At 41.8% G+C, this 17,821-nt stretch overlaps 1 protein-coding gene across 2 annotated transcripts in view; it reads right to left on the reverse strand.

The window, feature by feature from the left end:
- Window positions 1–16,953, reverse strand: part of kif13ba (kinesin family member 13Ba) — a 33,717-nt gene extending 16,764 nt beyond the window's left edge. For both annotated transcript variants that reach the window (XM_053632210.1, XM_053632209.1), the window contains exons 1-11: window positions 15,702–16,953; window positions 12,408–12,501; window positions 7,678–7,690; window positions 7,509–7,569; window positions 7,149–7,241; window positions 6,257–6,437; window positions 5,451–5,538; window positions 4,464–4,598; window positions 2,266–2,378; window positions 1,229–1,340; window positions 149–361 (exon numbers count right to left, since the gene is read on the reverse strand). In XM_053632210.1, the coding sequence (XP_053488185.1) occupies window positions 149–361; window positions 1,229–1,340; window positions 2,266–2,378; window positions 4,464–4,598; window positions 5,451–5,538; window positions 6,257–6,437; window positions 7,149–7,241; window positions 7,509–7,569; window positions 7,678–7,690; window positions 12,408–12,501; window positions 15,702–15,771 (1,173 nt within the window). In that variant the 5' untranslated portion in view covers window positions 15,772–16,953. The remainder of the gene's footprint in view (window positions 1–148; window positions 362–1,228; window positions 1,341–2,265; window positions 2,379–4,463; window positions 4,599–5,450; window positions 5,539–6,256; window positions 6,438–7,148; window positions 7,242–7,508; window positions 7,570–7,677; window positions 7,691–12,407; window positions 12,502–15,701) is intronic.
- Window positions 16,954–17,821: the final 868 nt, after the last annotated feature.

Below are 17,821 nucleotides of genomic sequence, written 5' to 3' on the forward strand. Positions count from 1 at the left end.
ACACACACATATATATATATATGAACCCGTTTATTTTAGGATTCTGTTTGCATTGTCCTGGGCTTGAAATCATTCATTAAAAAAAATAATAATAATCAAAATAAAAAAGTACATAGTGCTCCTTTTAAAACGATTGCTCATTGCATACCTCTGCTTGTGTGAGCTGGTCCCGGAGCTTCTCCACCTCCTCCCTCAGCTCTCGGATGATCCTGGCATTAGGATCCTCGTTCACGACGGCATGGTTGACGATGCTCTTGGCGCGGTCGGCGTAGCGCAACGTGGACAGAGTCTCGTCGTAGTTATCGGCGGCCGGACTCACCGTGGCCACCATGGCGGTCCGACTGTTTCCTCCTAAACTGTCCTGGGGTTAGAGGAAAGCGGTTCGATGATACAAAGGACTTTTCCGAAACTTAAAAGTGAAAACTCAAAAAGAAGAAAAAATGAAAAAAGAAAGAAAATAATAAATAAATAAATAAATAAATAAATAAATGATACGGCCCTGAGCTTACAGGTACTTAGGATCGTACTTGAGATCAATATCTTTTACACGTAGCACTCTCTGACTCTATAGTATCCAGTTGTGATTATGAGTGATGACTCATAATCGCACTATTCGGTGTCACCCAGAAGAGGTTCCTCTTCCTCGTGTCGTCTCAGGGTGTTTTTTCCCCCTTGTCTCGGTCGCCTCTGGTTTGCTCGTTAGGGTCAAATATAAATCTATATCCAGATTTCTGCGACAAAAGTGCGCTATAAATAAAACTGAATTCGATAAACGGTCCTGAAGATCTCAGAAAAGCGCTGATTTAACGAAGGAGTCCCCCGGTAACAATGTTCAATAAACGCCTCCTCACCAAGAACACACACGTCCCCTGTGAACCATCGGTTACTATAGAAACTGTTAATATAGACTGGTCAGAATCCAGAATCGAACACTGCTTTGGTAGAGCTGCATCATATATAATGACTTGCACTTATAAAGAAACTACTCGCACAGACTGGATAAAAATACAGCTGCATATTTTAGCACATAACCCCCCCCACAACCCCCCCCAAAAGAAAACTCTGATATTGCACTTATGAGACTACAAGCTAGAATTGATCTCTTTAGACCTTCCAAAGCTAATATCTCCGAGACATTTTTTTAAAAATGTCATTCTAAAAATAAAATAAAAAAAAAGAGAAGGAAACTGGGAAACATGGTGGAAATTTTTCTTGGTGAGTCAGTTACCTTAAGCAGCCATGTGAGCACGGAATCTCTGTAAGGCACAAACTTGCTCTTGTTCTTTCCTGCACCCTGGTCAGCCAGTGCTGAGATCACCAGCCCCAGTGTGGTTAAAGACCTGCCCAGTGCATCATAAAAAAACATAAGAGAAAGTATATATGAGAGAGAGAGAGAGAGAGAGAGAGAGAGAGACTACAGTATCCCTCTATACCCACACACACACACAAACACAGAGAAAAGCCGGTTCTATTCAGGATTCATTCACTACCTAAAAATCAACCTCTTCTGACTGGGCTTGCCGTTTTCACGTCTGACGTGCCAGAGACAACAACCACATCACTTACAACTTCACAATAACACTTTTCCTACAAAGCCCCGCAGCTATGAAACAGACCTCCAATTAATATTCAGTTTTAATCTTTAAATCTGTGCTGAAATGCTAATCAGTTCATCAGACATTTTATTAAAAATAGCTTCTTTTCTTTTTAGTAAAAGGTATGATATGGAGGTTCCTGGGAGATATGGAAGGTATGGAGGTTCCGGGGCACAAAGATTTTTGATAAGCTGGGATGTTAATAATCTTACAAGGATACTCTAAAGATCAGCTTGCACCAGGATCTCACCTGGATTCTACAGATTTTTTCCCCCCCCCAAGCATCACTCGTAGTTATTGTAAGCATATACACTGCCCTGTGCTCATCCCAGGACTCATTCGCAATATGTTCATCCTTCCAACACACTCACACATACTGTTCAGTACTTCTGCACCTGTATACTCTGATACTCACTGGACCTAGATCAAAATCCAGATGTTTGTAAAAACGCTGCTTTGTGGCAACGTCTATTGTTAAAAGCACTACCGACATGTGTTTTTTTGTTCAACTGTCTGGAAAATAAATTAGATTTGCTTGACATTTGGGGGGAAAAGAAAGAGAAAAAAAAAAATAAAAAATTCAACAGATTTGTGCTATTTGAATGCTGCAATGTGAAGGTAGCCATATAAGGATTGAAGCGAGTTGCGGAAAGAAGTCGAGTGTATGTACTTATTAATGTTGCTGCCTTCCTTCAGTCTCTCACCAGCCGCACCGGTCTTAGCTGCTCTCTCACTTCCAGCCAAATCCACCAAACTCAGCTTACTCACTTTCTCCCCACTGGTCTAGAGGAGGGAGGGAGAGAGAGAGAGCGAGAGAGAGAGAGAGAGTTAAATCAGAATCTTCGCTTTGGGTGTTTTTCCATGCCACATTCAAAAACATGACCAGGGCCAACAGTTCATTTTCCACCAACTGAAGCAGACCGTTATTCCAGAACACACACCATTGTTAAGTTCAAGATGGAATAACTGAATGTAACGTAGAATGTTTCTTTAACACATTTGGCCAAATTGCAAGTTTATTTGATTATAACGATGATTAATAAAAGAGGAACAAGAAGAACTTGACTGTGACGCCTCGATCACAAACAATTCTTCAAACAGGAAGGGAGATAGCTATTGAATGGAAAAATTATTTCAGGCTTTTGACCTCGACCCTGTTTGGATCGATTCCAAAATCTAAGATCAGTTCGTCTTTTGGTTATAGCGACAATTCCAGATAAATAAATCCTACAAAACACTCAACAAGTCGTTCTTGAGTTATCGCGCTTGTGAGAATCTCGGATGGACGGACGGACAACCCGAAAACATAATGCCTTGGGCGGAAGCACTGACTATAAGGACACTGCAGCTTCACAGCAGTCGCAGTTGTTTCTTAAGAACATAAATGCTTGTGCGGCTTGAGAAATAAAACAAAATTTATTTGAGATGCGCCAACGTTGTAACAAGAAAATCTTAGCAGGCAGAGCGGGGGGGGGGGGGGGGGGGCAGAATTTTACTACAAAACACATAATGTAGAGCAGGTTTCAACATGGAAAATGTCAGGGTTAATGCTAATTAATACATAGATGCGCCGGTCTTTCACGTCTCACGTCCTTTCCCTTTCGGTGAATTGGCGTTTCCGGCCAGGAACTTCATTCTCATTTGCTCCGATTGCTAATTTGCTCAAAAAGTTTTCAAAAAGTGGTTTTTGCAGCAACAACAAACAAGTCAGAGTATATGGTGATACTCTTAACCAATCAGAAACAAACCGTGGTGCTACCCCACCCCCAGAGTATCACAGGATCCTGTTGGTGTCGATCTTCCCTAAGACCATATAAATTTAAGCCTTAATAACAGGGGGAAAAAAAAAAAAAAGGAAAAAGCAAAGTAAAGATCCGACAGTTTGTACTGTGTACACTTTGATTTCCTTTCTACACATTTTCCTGTTTGCAGAACGGTGTTGGAACGATCCTGCTGCCCAAACTGGGCCGAAATCTCCAGCTGAGCGTGAACAAAAGCGACCGAGGCCGTGCCAAACGGGACACAAGAGATCATTGTTTCCTCTCTGCCTTATGAAGTACGGACAGACAGACGAGCACAGACTTCACTACAGACACAATCGCTCCCTTTATCATGAGCAGTAAAGTCCTGGAATGAGAGAACAGCGCAGTCAAGATGAATCAGAGAGCCACACCTGCTCTTAAATTCAAACTACGGCCTTTGCATGTAAAATACCATGTAAATAAAGTCCTGCTCTTGCCAAAGCGCTGGGGAGAGAAGCTCAGCGCTCGGGGCACCGCAGTGAGAAAGAATGCAGCAGCTGATTCATAGGTACGCTTCACTCGCTGCTGAATTATTGATTTGGAAGGCAAGCGATCTTTGCCGGGTAGCGAATAAAACGGGCAGCGCAGAGGGACGCGGTGACACGAGCAAGTGGGACTGAGATCAGTCGACACTCGAGTCAGGAAACGGCATGACTTATTCATTGATTTTCCTCCCGATTGGAGGGCCTGCTCTCAAAGCTTCATGTGTGTTCAAGGGCTGAACGACTTCGCCTAAATTCCCTGATGATTAGCCGATTAATAACAGAAATGTTTTGGCACCATACATAAATACATATTTTATGTACAATGTTATACATATATATATATTTTTTTTCTTTAAATGTTTTAAAAAAAGAGGATTGTATTTTGTGCACAAATGCAAGAATCCAGAATTATTTTCACCCGGCGTGTTAGTTTGGGGAAAATCAGTCCTGGTGTAAAAAGGAAACTCCAACATAAAGCTGAAAGGAACAGACAGGGTTAAAGCTCATTTGGATTAACAGCAGTTGATAAAGGGAAAGGCAAACACGGACGGAGCGATGAGGTCATCGGGGCTGGGCCTTACCCCGGACTGCAGGTCTCGGAGTGTGTGTGTGAGGATGATCTTGAAAACGGCGTGGGAGCGACTGCTCTCCTCGTTCATGTTGGTAGCAGCCACGGTGCGAGATTTATTTCCCTCGGACATTAACGACTCGATGTCCTGTAGGGAAATGAACCGAGAGGAGGAGAGAAGTTCTTCACGCTTGTTAATCCTTTATATACACAGCACTTCTCCTTTAATGACATTAAATCTGAACTAAACCTGAGCAAATAATAACAATCATATGGTGTTTCTCACTTACATAAAGAACACGGTTTAACATAATCCTAAAAGATTCGATACATCATAATCTTCACCAGCGCTGTGTTGATTAATTTTCTATAACAGCAGTTCTGACAGTAGTGTAGCTCCAAATCACAGGTTTAGATTAATGTGCTAGCATTTGTATGTCATACGCAAACCTGAATAATCGCTGATATGTATGTGAAGTTTTCTGTAAAGACATGTTTATTTAATATTTATGGAAGGAGTCTCCAGTGTCGGTGCTTTGCAACAGTCAGAGGTTTTAAGTTTTCTTCAGGACAGAGGAGTTCACGCTTCAGTAACATGACAAGCTCCGTTTTATTATTTTTTAATTATTTTAATTTCTTAATGGGGGGGGACGAAAACCTGGTGAGAGAACGATTGTTTACAGCTGCTATAGCGTAAGTGAGAAACTCGAACTTGTTTCATGGAGGTTCCACAACGTTAAATCTAACCACAAACAGATAAATAAAAGTATGACGTGTTGTTTAATAAAAACGGTGGCGTATTGCTGTGGTAAAAACGTGCAGTTTTTTCAATTGACCTTTTTTTTTTTTTTCCTTTTGGCTGAGTGAAATCGGTAACAAAAGCAAAATCCTGAAGACATTTTGTGAAATATATTGCACTGCACAAGCAGCTGTGAAAACATGATGTCTAAAAATAGTAAGGACTCTCGCATCGCTCGTCTTGTCTGTACTAGACTTGTACCTTGTAGCTCGCGACGGCGAGCCGAGAGAGTCCGTCCACGTACGGCCCCAGCACTTTATGTTCTCGCACCTTCAGAGCCTGACGACTCCTGTGAAGAGACGGCAAGGTTAAACCAATCGACATGACCGGCGCCAATGCTGTTCGAGCAATCTGCTGCGTGTGAAACTATTACCCCACGCTTACCACTCCCCCCCCCCCCTTACTGTGAGGTAGCATTAAACGGTATGATTATTACAGCTCTTGCACCAATTACTCCACAGTGCTCTAGAATTCTAGATTGTGATTGGTCAGGTGGCCAACAGCGACTCCGACAGCAGTGCGGCTCCAAATTAATATTAACTTGCACGTTCCGATACGTTATTGTTTCTATAGTGACAGCTCATTCACGGGGACGTGTACGGCAGACGTTTCTTTGACGAGCTGTTTATTTAGCGTTTATGGAAGGAGTCTCCAGTGTCAGAGGTAAAGCTGTAAGTTTTTTGTACGTGTTCTCGACATCTTTAGGACATTTAGTTTACGTTTTGCACGCTTCCGTCTTGTTCCATAACATTAAATGTATCTATAAACAGATAAAAAAGTAAGACGTGTCATTGTTTAATAAATAAGTGCTTAATAACAATCTCTGTGCTGTTGCTATGGTATAAGAGGAATAAAACACTTCGTGACATGCTGTTATCGGCAGGAAAAAAATGATACATTATATTTTATATATATATAAAATGTTACTGGTCAATGCCTCCAGAATGTTAAGCAATGACATAATAAACGTGTGCAGTGCTCATGGTCAATCATGTGCTGATCCTCACCCCTTAGGGTCGAGGAGGTCCCGAACTTTCTCGTTGTAGATCTCCATGTAAGAGACCTCCACGGTGAAGCTCTCTTCCTGTCTCTGGTGCTGCAGCGTGCGCTCAAACAGCGAGCTGCAGAGCCGAGGGATCAGACCCGGCTGGTCTGCCGAACCCATCATGGTGTACGACTTCCCCGAGCCTACATTAACACACACACACACACACACACACACACACTGTAATCAGAGTATAGAAAGATACACTTTGAAGATTTCTCACACTTTTCAGGAAATTATCCAGGAACGTTCCTGCATTCTTAGAATGACTCACATCCACCGACATCCTTAATATTTCGATTAACAACCTCTAATATCCCCTAGCTAGCTAAAACACACACACACACACACACACACACACACGTCTTGCCTAAAGGGATAATGTGAAGTAGGGCTGGGTGTTATGACAAAAAATATCACAACACTAGAAGATTCTACAATACACAATAAATGTATAATAGGTTTGATTCATACTTTAACGAAATGTATTTAAAATGTATACGAAAAATAGATGTAAATAAAATACACTGAAAAGTTCAAAATGTTAAATTCTGTAGAATAAGTATAAAGTCACTGGTCCAGTAACTCATCAGCTGGTCCAGTAACTGAATTTATTGATGAGATGAAAGTGACATAATATTGGGTAATATGTTCTTTCACCTCCCACCTGAACATCCAACAAAGTTGTTTTTTTTTTAAATAAGTCTGTTTTAATTTGTCTTTAACATTGAGACATAGATCTTAGAGACGAATCTGGTCAGATTCTCGCCTACTGACTTGGGTGTAAAATAAAAGATTAAAGACCGAAGCGATGCACCATGGGACGACCTGGTTGCGTATGGAGCGTCTCTCACCCGTTTGCCCGTAGGCGAAGATGCAGGCGTTGTAACCCTGGAAGGCGTTGTGCAGCAAACTCTCCCCGAGGCACTGAAACACTATGTCTTGTCCTGTGGATAAAGGGTTAAAGAATGCGACAGTCCTTCAGAACGACCAGGAAGATCAACCTCTAATATCCAAATCTGGGAAATGTTCCCGCTGACATTTGCATTTTGATTGAACTGCTACTCAAATTTCAGTTCACATGATTCATCCACCCCCCCCATCCCCCATCCCCTCCCCCCGAGTAAATAAAACTCGGACATTAAAATGCACAGCTCTGAAGCATTATGCGTAAAAGTTTGGCAGATCCGGCAGAAGGGATGTCCTAACAATACCTGCATATTTTTCCTTTTCGGACTCGTCCATGGACCAGAAGCAGTAATCGTACGCAAAAGTCTAAAGGACAGGAAAAAAAAAGGCTTAAACATCTCTGTTTATGTGCTCGTATGACTGATTTATAAAAAAGGTAGGATGCACTAAAAGAGTGCTCTTAGATTAGATTACCTTGGGTTGACTCCTGCCGGATGACATTCCAACACGGCACCGGTTCACATAAAGGAGGGAGAAAAGGAATACACCAGACATTTATCATCACGCTGGTTATCATGATTAACTTACAATTCTTGGTATAAATGTGCTTCAACGATACATATACACCATCTGGTACTGTTCTAGAAAACAGAAGAAGCATGAAATCGCACATACTGTGGACCAAAATAGCTCATTATTAGCAAAGTGTACATGCACTAGGACCCAGAAACCTAAACCCTGAGTCCATGTCATCAGCTGTACTTTGCTCAGTGGACCCGAACACAAAGAGACGATCGGTCGGCGAGAGAGAGAGAGAGAGAGAGAGAGAGAGAGAGAGAGGACAGAGTAAACACACACTGGGAACTCTGACTCAGAGCTGTTCTACACCCCATATGCACATATAACGACCTCTATAAACATTACTACACACCTTATATATTTATACAGTTAGTTATCCACGTTTAGATCATTACAAGCATGTTACTATAGGACTGTCATCGTACCTCAGTATTGTTTTTGGTATCATAATGCATGAGATCACAATTAGTCAGTCTGGCATTCATAAAATTGGGTTTGAAATGAATCCAAAAGAAATCATTTTAGCTTTCCTACATGCTGATTTTGTTCTAAAGGGTGCTTTCACACCTATGAGTACAAAGTAGAGTGAAATTGATGCTTCATCACTAACGAAGGGCACGTAGTCAGTTTGTTTCTGCGTCCTGAAAATGACATTAAAAAGAAAAAGAAAAAAAACGAGTAAAAAAAAAAAAAAAAAAAAAAAAAAAAACAGTGTGACCGGAGCGCGCGATCCGAAAAAAGCCAGTGAAGCAAACGCAGAAAGCAAAAACGGCGTTTCGGTTCCGGTGACCTCGGGCTCGGCTTGTCGTTTAAAATCAGGCCATGTCTCGGAGAGCTCTGTCGCCGGATAACGAGCGGAACGGGAGAATCTCCCGTCACGCTGCAGAGCGAGCTGGAAGCGATTCGGCCCCCCGTGGAGCGTTTTCGGGGCATCGCGGGGCCGTCTGCTGCGTGAGACACTCCGGATTGATGTGGTAATAAATAAATAAATAAATAAATAAATAAATAATCAGTTCATCCTGTCACTGAGGAGAGATTATACCTGGAACAGGAATGTAACGTCTGATAAAATCGATAAGGAAGACGACTTACTAAACCTTTTCAAATATAGATTTCAATTTCAGACATATATATTTTTTTTGCTTCTCAGATTTTTCTGCCACAGAACTAACACACAGCTAAAGGTCAGATGGTGTGTTTTGTGGACTGTGTGTGAGAGAAACAGACCAAGGTCTCTGGTGTGTGTGTGTGTGTGTTAGAAGTCAAAAAGGCATTAGTTCAGTGCAGACAAAGCCCCTGATTCTCACTTATCTCTCCTTATACTGGTTCATACTCATATCAGAGTATAGAAAGATGCACTTCCAAGGTTAACAACTAATTAACAACAATTAACAACCTCTAATATCCCCTAGCTAGCTCAAACACACACGTCTTGCCTTTATTTTTTTATTTTATATGGTGACCGGTTTGTTTTATTCTGGATTCTGATTGGCCGGCAGTTTCTGGAACGACAGCTCAGACAATACTGCAGCTGCAAGTCACATGTTTACATTCGAATACGTCATCGTTTCTACGGTAATATCTGTAAACGTGTGTGTTGATATAGTGTCGTCCTTAAGAAGGAAGTCTCCAGTGTCAGACAAGTCTTAGTAATTTGAAGAAAGAGAAGAAAGAGAGGCTGGTGAAGGACAGACTGCTATAATGTAAGTAACAACATTAACTAACTTGTTTCAGATGTTTTCTCTTCATACTGTAAGACTCGCATCGTTATCATGTTGACCTTCATAATAAAGCGTGTGGTTATTATTAGCCCAAAAATACCTTCGCGACAGGTGAGACCAATCACAACCAGGCTGGAGGATGAGTGTAAACACACAAACTTTGGGTTGTTGGAGTGTTTTAGTGTCTAATAATGATCAGATTTCCTCACAGGAACTCTTCAGTGCTTCATCTTTTGTTTCGGAGTCGAAGAGTGCTGGTTATTTGAGCGAGCACTGATGGTGTGTGGATTGCATCTGCAGCTGCTGCACTCCTGCACAGTGCACACACACACACACACACACTTGTTCCTATCTCTCTCTCTCTCACACACACACACACACAGTCGTACATAATGTTCATTTCCCCCAGAGACAGTTGCCACTCCTGCATAGCTGCACAGTTAGAATTCTGTGGATGAGGCCAACATTACACACAGCATGCTCCTAAATTCCTATCATTTATCACACCAGGGCTCGACGGGGTCCTGAATAACGCCCGGCTAACGAAGGTCCGGGACTGTGCCACTGATTGAGGCCATCAGATCCACCAGAGAGACCCATTCCACCAAACAGGAAGAAGGATGACCAGGTTCCTCTCTCTCTCTGGTTTAAAAGCCAACCATAAATACAAGCACAGAAGTTCCGTGTAATTGCCTAGAACTACATCATTACCATACAGCTATGGTGGTTATTTTTATTTTATGTATCTTAAGAAACTGGCTCACAAGTCCAAGTCTCGAGAATTAAATAGATCACGTTGGCGTCTCGATCGATGATGGATGAACACGCCGTGCGATAAAGCGTCTCCTTCCGTCCGCTTACGCTACGGCACGTTCTCAAGACCCGACACGGTTGTTCGGAGGCAGCCGTCAGTGTGAGTCAGCGGAGTGATTAAGAGGCTCCGCGTCTGACCTCCTGACGGGGAACCACATGACACGATGTCAGAAAGATGAGACAAGCCGTTTAAACGTTACTCACGTACTTACTCGCTCGGTCTCTCGCAATCATTTTAAGAATTACGTTCCGCTTCAGTTGTATGCAAATACGCAGCCCGTGAGCGGTGAGGAGATGGGTTACGGTATCTGACCTACATTACAGTCAGGCAGACATTTACATACGCTAAACCAATGATAGTACAAAATAGGTCAAGCGGCAAGTTTGGTTGTTTTTGTTTGTTTTGAGGGAGACACTGTTTATAGCTGCTATAACATATATGAGAACAGTAACTAACTCCTTTCACAACACTAAACCAAACAATAAACGCATAAAAGTACGTTTCGTTCTTTGATAAACTGAGGTGAAGAGTCTAGTCATCACAGACCTGCCACAACAAGACACAGGTGTGACAAAAGTGTTCACGGTCATGCGAAGAACCTGGGGAAGAAAAAGAAAAAAAGAAAAGACAAAAGACAAAACAGGAACGTGATGGATTTTAAATTTTATATATATATTTTTTTAGTTGGTGTTTTGGTCATTTTTGTTCATAAAAGCTGTGAAGCGTCTTTAATGATCTCTGAGAAAAATCTCGCTTTCATCTTAAAAGCAAATACACACACGTTTATTCTTTAATTAACGTAATCGTGAACGTAAATCTATTTCGTACGATCTGGATTTTATTAAAAGTGTCAGGCACTAAGACCCGTCGGAGTCAGTACGAGATACGCTCACGCAAAGTCGTGGAATCCCCTCCGTGACAAAAGGAAGAGGGAGACGTGTCCGATGAGACGGGGTGCGACGGCGGGGGAGAATGCCGTATGCTCTCTAACGCCCACCTGAACAATGAATATGAATCGGAGTGCGCGGGATTTGTGAGCGGCCACGCTGCACCCACGTGAACCGTGCCGGCGGCGGCATCTGGTGCGGTGGTAACACGAGCAGAAATTCAACACATGAACTCCGGTCTGCAATTAAACTGTCCGCTGTGTGAAGGCAGCAGGCGGCGGGTCCATTCACTTCCAAGTTTAAAAGCAGCTCCTTTTGTCCACGCGCCACGTCGGGAGAAAGCCGTGATGGCGCTCTCTTGTTTACCGCCATAAAACAAACGTTTATGGCCAACAGATGCTAAAGCTAACTTCTATGCTCTCCTGTCTAACGTGGAGAACCGTCCTTCGGCTGAGGGTGACCTGGGGTTAACCTTCCCCCCGACGTTGCCACGGCGACAGAGGGGTGAAGAAAATAGGGAGAAGTCAGACGGAGGAGAGTTATGTCTGGAAACATGGGTTATACACAGCTTTACCCCCCACACACACACACACACGCACACATCTTACTGATATCGGTACAAAATTCTACGACACAAGCTAGTTTGAACGATATTTGGATATTTAGGCGCGCTAACAAAATGGCTTCCAAACACACCGGTAGAAAAAAAAAAAACAACAAAAAACCAAACACCGTCTCGATCATATGTTAATCGTGTACGTCCAACAAATCCTAATGATCGACCGAAGAAAGACCAAACTGTCGAATTCTGGATTGTGATTGGTCTGAAGGTGTGGATTCATTTTCGAGAACAGCGTCTCTGACAGTAGTGCAGCTGCAAATCCCAGGTTTAAATAAATGTACTCTGTGTAATACTAAACATTATCGTTTCTATAGTAACTGAACAAAAGACGAGTGCTTTGCAGAGCTATAAAAGGAATAAAACGATTCGCTGTGGATGTGCTGTTAGTGGAAAATAATCAGCGTCGTGTGGTAGTTTGTTATTTCTTGCTTAACAATTTAGGAAAAACGAAACAAATTTTCGAGTAGAACAATAATAATAATAATAATAAGAAAAAGAAGAAGAAGAAGTAGAATGTTATGAAGAAAAGAATGCCGGCTCTCTGAAGCAGATACGAAAACTCCTCTCTGACGTGAGCTCACCTCGAATCGGCTTTTCCCAGGTTCCCGCTTGCAGGATACAGGAACGTTTGGTTCCCCTCCATCTCGATCACACATTTTGTGTTCAGGTCCTTTTCTGTTGACAAATATGGAGAGACACAGCGGATTCAACATTCTGTACAGCACGCACACACTACGATTTATGTGTAATAAATAATAATAACAGACTGATGCGGCTGCTATTGAAGAACAAAATGGTGGGGGGGGTGAAATGGGACATGGAAATGTTTTGGCTTTGTGTGTGTGAGTGAGAGAGAGAGAGAGAGAGAGAGAGAGAGAGAGAGAGAGAGAGAGAGAGAGAGGGCGTGTGTGTGTGTGTGAGAGAGAGAGAGAGAGGTCTAAACAATGAATTACTTAAAATACCAGCCATAACAATACTCCTGCCTGAAGACAAACACACACACCGACAGCGTCCTCGGACCGTTTGTTGAACAACGAATGCAGGAAGTTGTTTTGTTGACTTTAGTGGTAAACAAGCTTAACAGCATATATTCCATCTGAATTAATTACAGAAATCGGTTTGTTTAGCTGGAACTGAGACTCGGGCATGTCCGTACACGGTGCCGTCCGTAATAACAAACGCCAATCGCTTAGCAACAGGAGCGTCACGCATCCCGTCCTCCAGCTGTGCGACTCCTACATCGTGTGTATAATGATTTACATATAAGATGACACAACCTGAGGTTTAATTGAACATTGACGGAAGGAGTCTCCAGTGTCAGAGGTGTAAATATAACGACATTTCTTAAATTAAGAAATAATAACCTTACATTGGCAAACTGCTGTGGCGTAAGAGGAATAAAACACGTCGCGACGTGCCGTCATGGGAAAATAATCAACTTAACGGAAACGCCGCTTCATCACGCCACTTCATCCTCGATTATGTTCCTGTAACGGCGTCATACCGAGCGTTTTGTTCCTTATACATTCGCTACAAATACAAAAGAACCAAGAGATATTCCAACAGAACCTTCGGTACTGGTCCGGTAGTAATTTTTCACGAAAGACTTTTTACCCTCCCCATTTTACGACCCCTCGAGGCATTTCAGTGGGGGGGACGTTATGATATAGATCATAATCTTGGTCTACGGTAATAGTATTGAAGCTGGTTTAATGTTTAATTTAACTGTTTGATGTTAAATATGCAAAAACTTCTGAGCACGTTTTAATAACCGCATGCAAAACAGATCAAATTTAGCCACGCCAATAAAAAAAAAAAAAAAAAAAAAAAGGAAGTAAGTGTTGGACCAGGAAAGTAAATTCTATTCGAACACTATTTGATGATAAATAACCATTCGGATCAAAAACGTTCAGAGCTTTAGCAGCTCGGTGTTGGAAACTAGAGAGGAAATGTCGCTGACTCAGAAATCCTTGGAGAGGACACGGCACGGCGTGGAACCAAAAATGCCAACCAGCAGCTCGGTTTAAAGAGGAAACCGAGGTTTCCTGCCCACTCCGAGAGCCGAGGAGGAACTGGAGGAGAAACTGGGAGAGAACGGAGCTTGCGGCTGGGAGAAAAGAACGTGTCGAAACATCTGACGTACTAATATATGTTAAGAGAGACTGATAATAATAATAATAATAATAATAATAATAATAACTGCACCGGCACAATAAGCGTGCAAAGTGTGTTTTTTTTTTTTTAACTCAGTAAATAATCAGTAAATTGAGAAGCGCCGCCTCGTTAGTCATGCACAGTGTACAAACCCTACACGTCAGTCTGACAACAGATAAGCAGGTGAGCTCATCGCTTTCCTGTCAACGTGGAGCGTCAGGAAATTATTCGAACGGTCGACGAATTTCCTCGCTCTGATTTTTGGACTCGAACTAGAAGAACGTGAACGTGCCGCTGTTATGCAACGTTAGCAAATAGTTCATTACGGCTCGCTGAGACTCCCTTCCTTCTTTTGTTCACGCACACACACACGGAAACAGAACCGAGGAGAGATCTGAGGAAGTAAGGCAAGGACAGACGGCAGTCCACATCTGAGTGAACTCCGGTCTGCTGATTTTATGGCGTTTAAAAAGTGTACAGAAACTCTCTAAAAAAATAATAACGCTATAAAGACCTAGACAGAAATATATATCTAAAGCCGAATCTTAAACCTGTACCCGAGTGAGATTAGAGATTAATTCGATCTCAGAGCGTTTAAGGTCGTCTTGTGACCGAATTTTTTTTTTTTTTTTTTTTTTTACACACAAATCCAACACGTGACGACTTTACATGCTTCGCTGCCTTTTATTTACTGAGGCGCGTGGACAAAGTTCACCTTCCAGAAATGTCTGCACCCGGACGTTCGAGTTTCACGTAACGACACTGAAAGTCTGAGTTATCTTTCTGGGAAAGATCCAGAGCTTCACGGGTACATCACCAGGACAGAGCAGTGTGTCCTTATGATGTCCTTTTTTTGCATGATAGCACGATGACAAATCCCTTCCAATAAAACCTCCATTTTGTAAACTCGACCCAGGGTCAGAGACCAACTGATATGCGCGAATATTTTAACAGGTCCTGTCGTTACGACGGAACGATGCCCGTTTCCGACACCGCGTCTCGTACACGGTGCGCAAGCTGTCGTGTCTAAAAGCATGGTGCACTCCTGAAATCCCACGATGCACTGCAGTAGCTCGGTGTGCAAATGATGTGGTGTAACTGTAAAATAAATTCCACAGCTTCCGCTCCAAACATCATCCAACAATATTCAGGCTCGTTATTTTACCTCCTGGTTAGGGCGGCGGTGGATCCAGAGCCTATCCCGGGAATGCCGGGAGTGAAGCGGGAATACACCCTGGATGATGCGGTGTTCCGTTTCAGATCAGATCTATCATAATTCTGATTGTTGTGCCAATATGAGACAAGCGTGACAACACCTGCATAATCATGTCGAGGGACGGGAAAAGCTAACCCTTAACCCTAAATACCTCTCATAAATAATGGCACCCTCATCAATGAGGTTTTTGTAATTTAATATGCATAAATATCCGTTTAAGACTAATTAAAAAGGTACATAATTTGACCTCGAGGATCTATTGTAAAGCTTAAAAGTAGACCACAAGCACCTTCCAGGAAATAAAGGGACAAAACATGCATCAATAATGGTACCTGCGAGGGCAGGAGAGGATGAGAGAGCGTATGAGCGTGAAGGAGAGGGTATGAGGTCGTAGGAGGGGGTAGGAGAGGGTGTGTCGCATTCCAAACATGTCATCAATAAAAGACAGTGTAATGACATCATAATGACATCATTAGGAAGTGAGATTTGAGATTTGGTTCCTCACCTCTCCGGTTCATGGGTCGGACGCGGACGGCCACCTTGACGTTCGAGTCGTTCAGGCTGGTTTCTCCCATGTTTGTACACAAACACAGTTCTCCACAAGAAGACCAACGTTAAAAGAGAGATCTAGTCGGAGGATCCAGACAGACCCATATACATATACACATACTTATCCATAAATCCTAGAATCCTTTAGAAACGCGTTATTTATTTCTGGAACATCTCAGCCTCCAGGGCAACAAAGTCACGCCAAGGAAAAGAGGCCATGATAAGCTCAACCTTCTTCCAATTCACATCTTGGTCTTCGCCATGTAGTTCTTCATTTTGATTTAGAGTTAGTAAGATGATAAATATTCCTAAGAGTCGATCAGAAAGCTGACAGAAAGCCAACTCCCTGCTGGAGTGCCACAAATCTCAACTGGAAATCACGCAGGGCCTCAAATATTTACTCCCTGAAACCCAAACTGTCAACGCGCTTAACAGAACTTTTTAACCTAACTTACATTAGATTCGGTTCCGAGTCGGTTCCGAGTCAAATTGCTAGCATAACCGCCGGACTGACTTGAATGTTGATTAATGTCTTGTGCAAGTAAAAAATCAGCACTGGCTCGTAAACTTAAACCGACAAAGCAATTCTCCCCTTTCTTAGCTGAATTACCAGTCTGTTATTCCTCTGTATTAAGAATTTCACCAGCTAAACTCCAGCTATGCTAGTTATGTATCTATGTAAATTATTTATTAGCTAGCTAGCTGACGTATCACTGAACCTTCATTTCAAACTGATGTGTTATCAATGAAATTTTTAAAAGCCTAAATAATATGATAAACCTTTCGAAAGACAAAGGGGGAGGAAAAAAACTAAACCATGACAGACAGTGTTATTAACTTAAAACGCTACAGCTAGCTAACGTTACATAGCAACAGCGTTGACTGGCTAACGGACTCGCCTCCGATTTCATTATTAAACCCACGGAGCGGCGCGTGACACAAAATTAAATCCGTCCCGGCGAACCCGACATCATTTCTTCAAGATTCTCCCCAGACGACCGTGTCGTATTTTCTTTGTCGGTGTCATATCAGGAAAGCGGAGGCATGGACGAAAAAACGAAATAAAACGTCGCTTAAACGGGAAATTCCTGTCGTAGCCAAGTGCACGCGCGACAGCCTGAGAATTCACGACTTGTGCGTTAAAATCAGCTAACATATTAGCTTCCTCCCATCAGTCGCCCGGAATAAGCCCCGCCCCTTCACTTCCGGGTTGTTGTTGTTGTTTTTTTCCGTGAAGGGTTGGGCAGCTTATCGCGCCATCGTGGTGAGGTAATATGAAACCTTTACCTTTCGCGCCATCGTGGTGAGGTAATATGAAACCTTTACCTTTCGCGCCATTGTTGTGAGGTCAAAACAGGCGCTATACAATACTGTATGTCTTTTTAAAATATTCTGATTTATTTATGATTTGTTAGCCCAAAAGTTACCATGTAATCGATAAGGGACTAAAATATTAAACAAATGAATTTGATGTTCCTAGGATATAGAAAAAAGTAGGCTACTTATATACCTAAAAAAAAATAATAATAATATTATATTAATCGTGCATGGTTTTCAAGAATGCCTAAAAGCATCCCATTAACACTCAAAATGTCTGTGTAATATATTTAAATATTATATATAATATTATATAATAATGTTATAAACAACATATTAATATATTGCATATAAACAAAACATAATACTTTGTTATTATTATTATTAGTAGTAGTAGTAGTAGTTGTTGTAGAAATAGTAGTAATAGCAGTGTTGTATTAAGTGTTGTAAAATATTTACAATATCCAGATTATTTACAATATGAGAACAAGGTCTGCAATGCAAATGCAGTAATTAAAAATAAATAAATAAATAAAGTTCAAGGAACTGTTTATATAATGTCTATAAAACATTTTACATTTATAATGTCAAGTACAAAATGTTTAATTTCCCCCCCAAAAAGGTAATGTGACATAAATGATTGTGATATTGATATTACATGGTCATATTGCCCCGCCCTAACTTCAAGATGATATTTCAATCTATAAATGTTCTTTAATTACAATACCGTTCTTGTTATTGGATCTCTTTGAATGAAGT

This window comes from Ictalurus furcatus, chromosome 9 (genome assembly GCF_023375685.1).
Source record: "Ictalurus furcatus strain D&B chromosome 9, Billie_1.0, whole genome shotgun sequence".
NCBI lineage: Eukaryota > Metazoa > Chordata > Actinopteri > Siluriformes > Ictaluridae > Ictalurus > Ictalurus furcatus.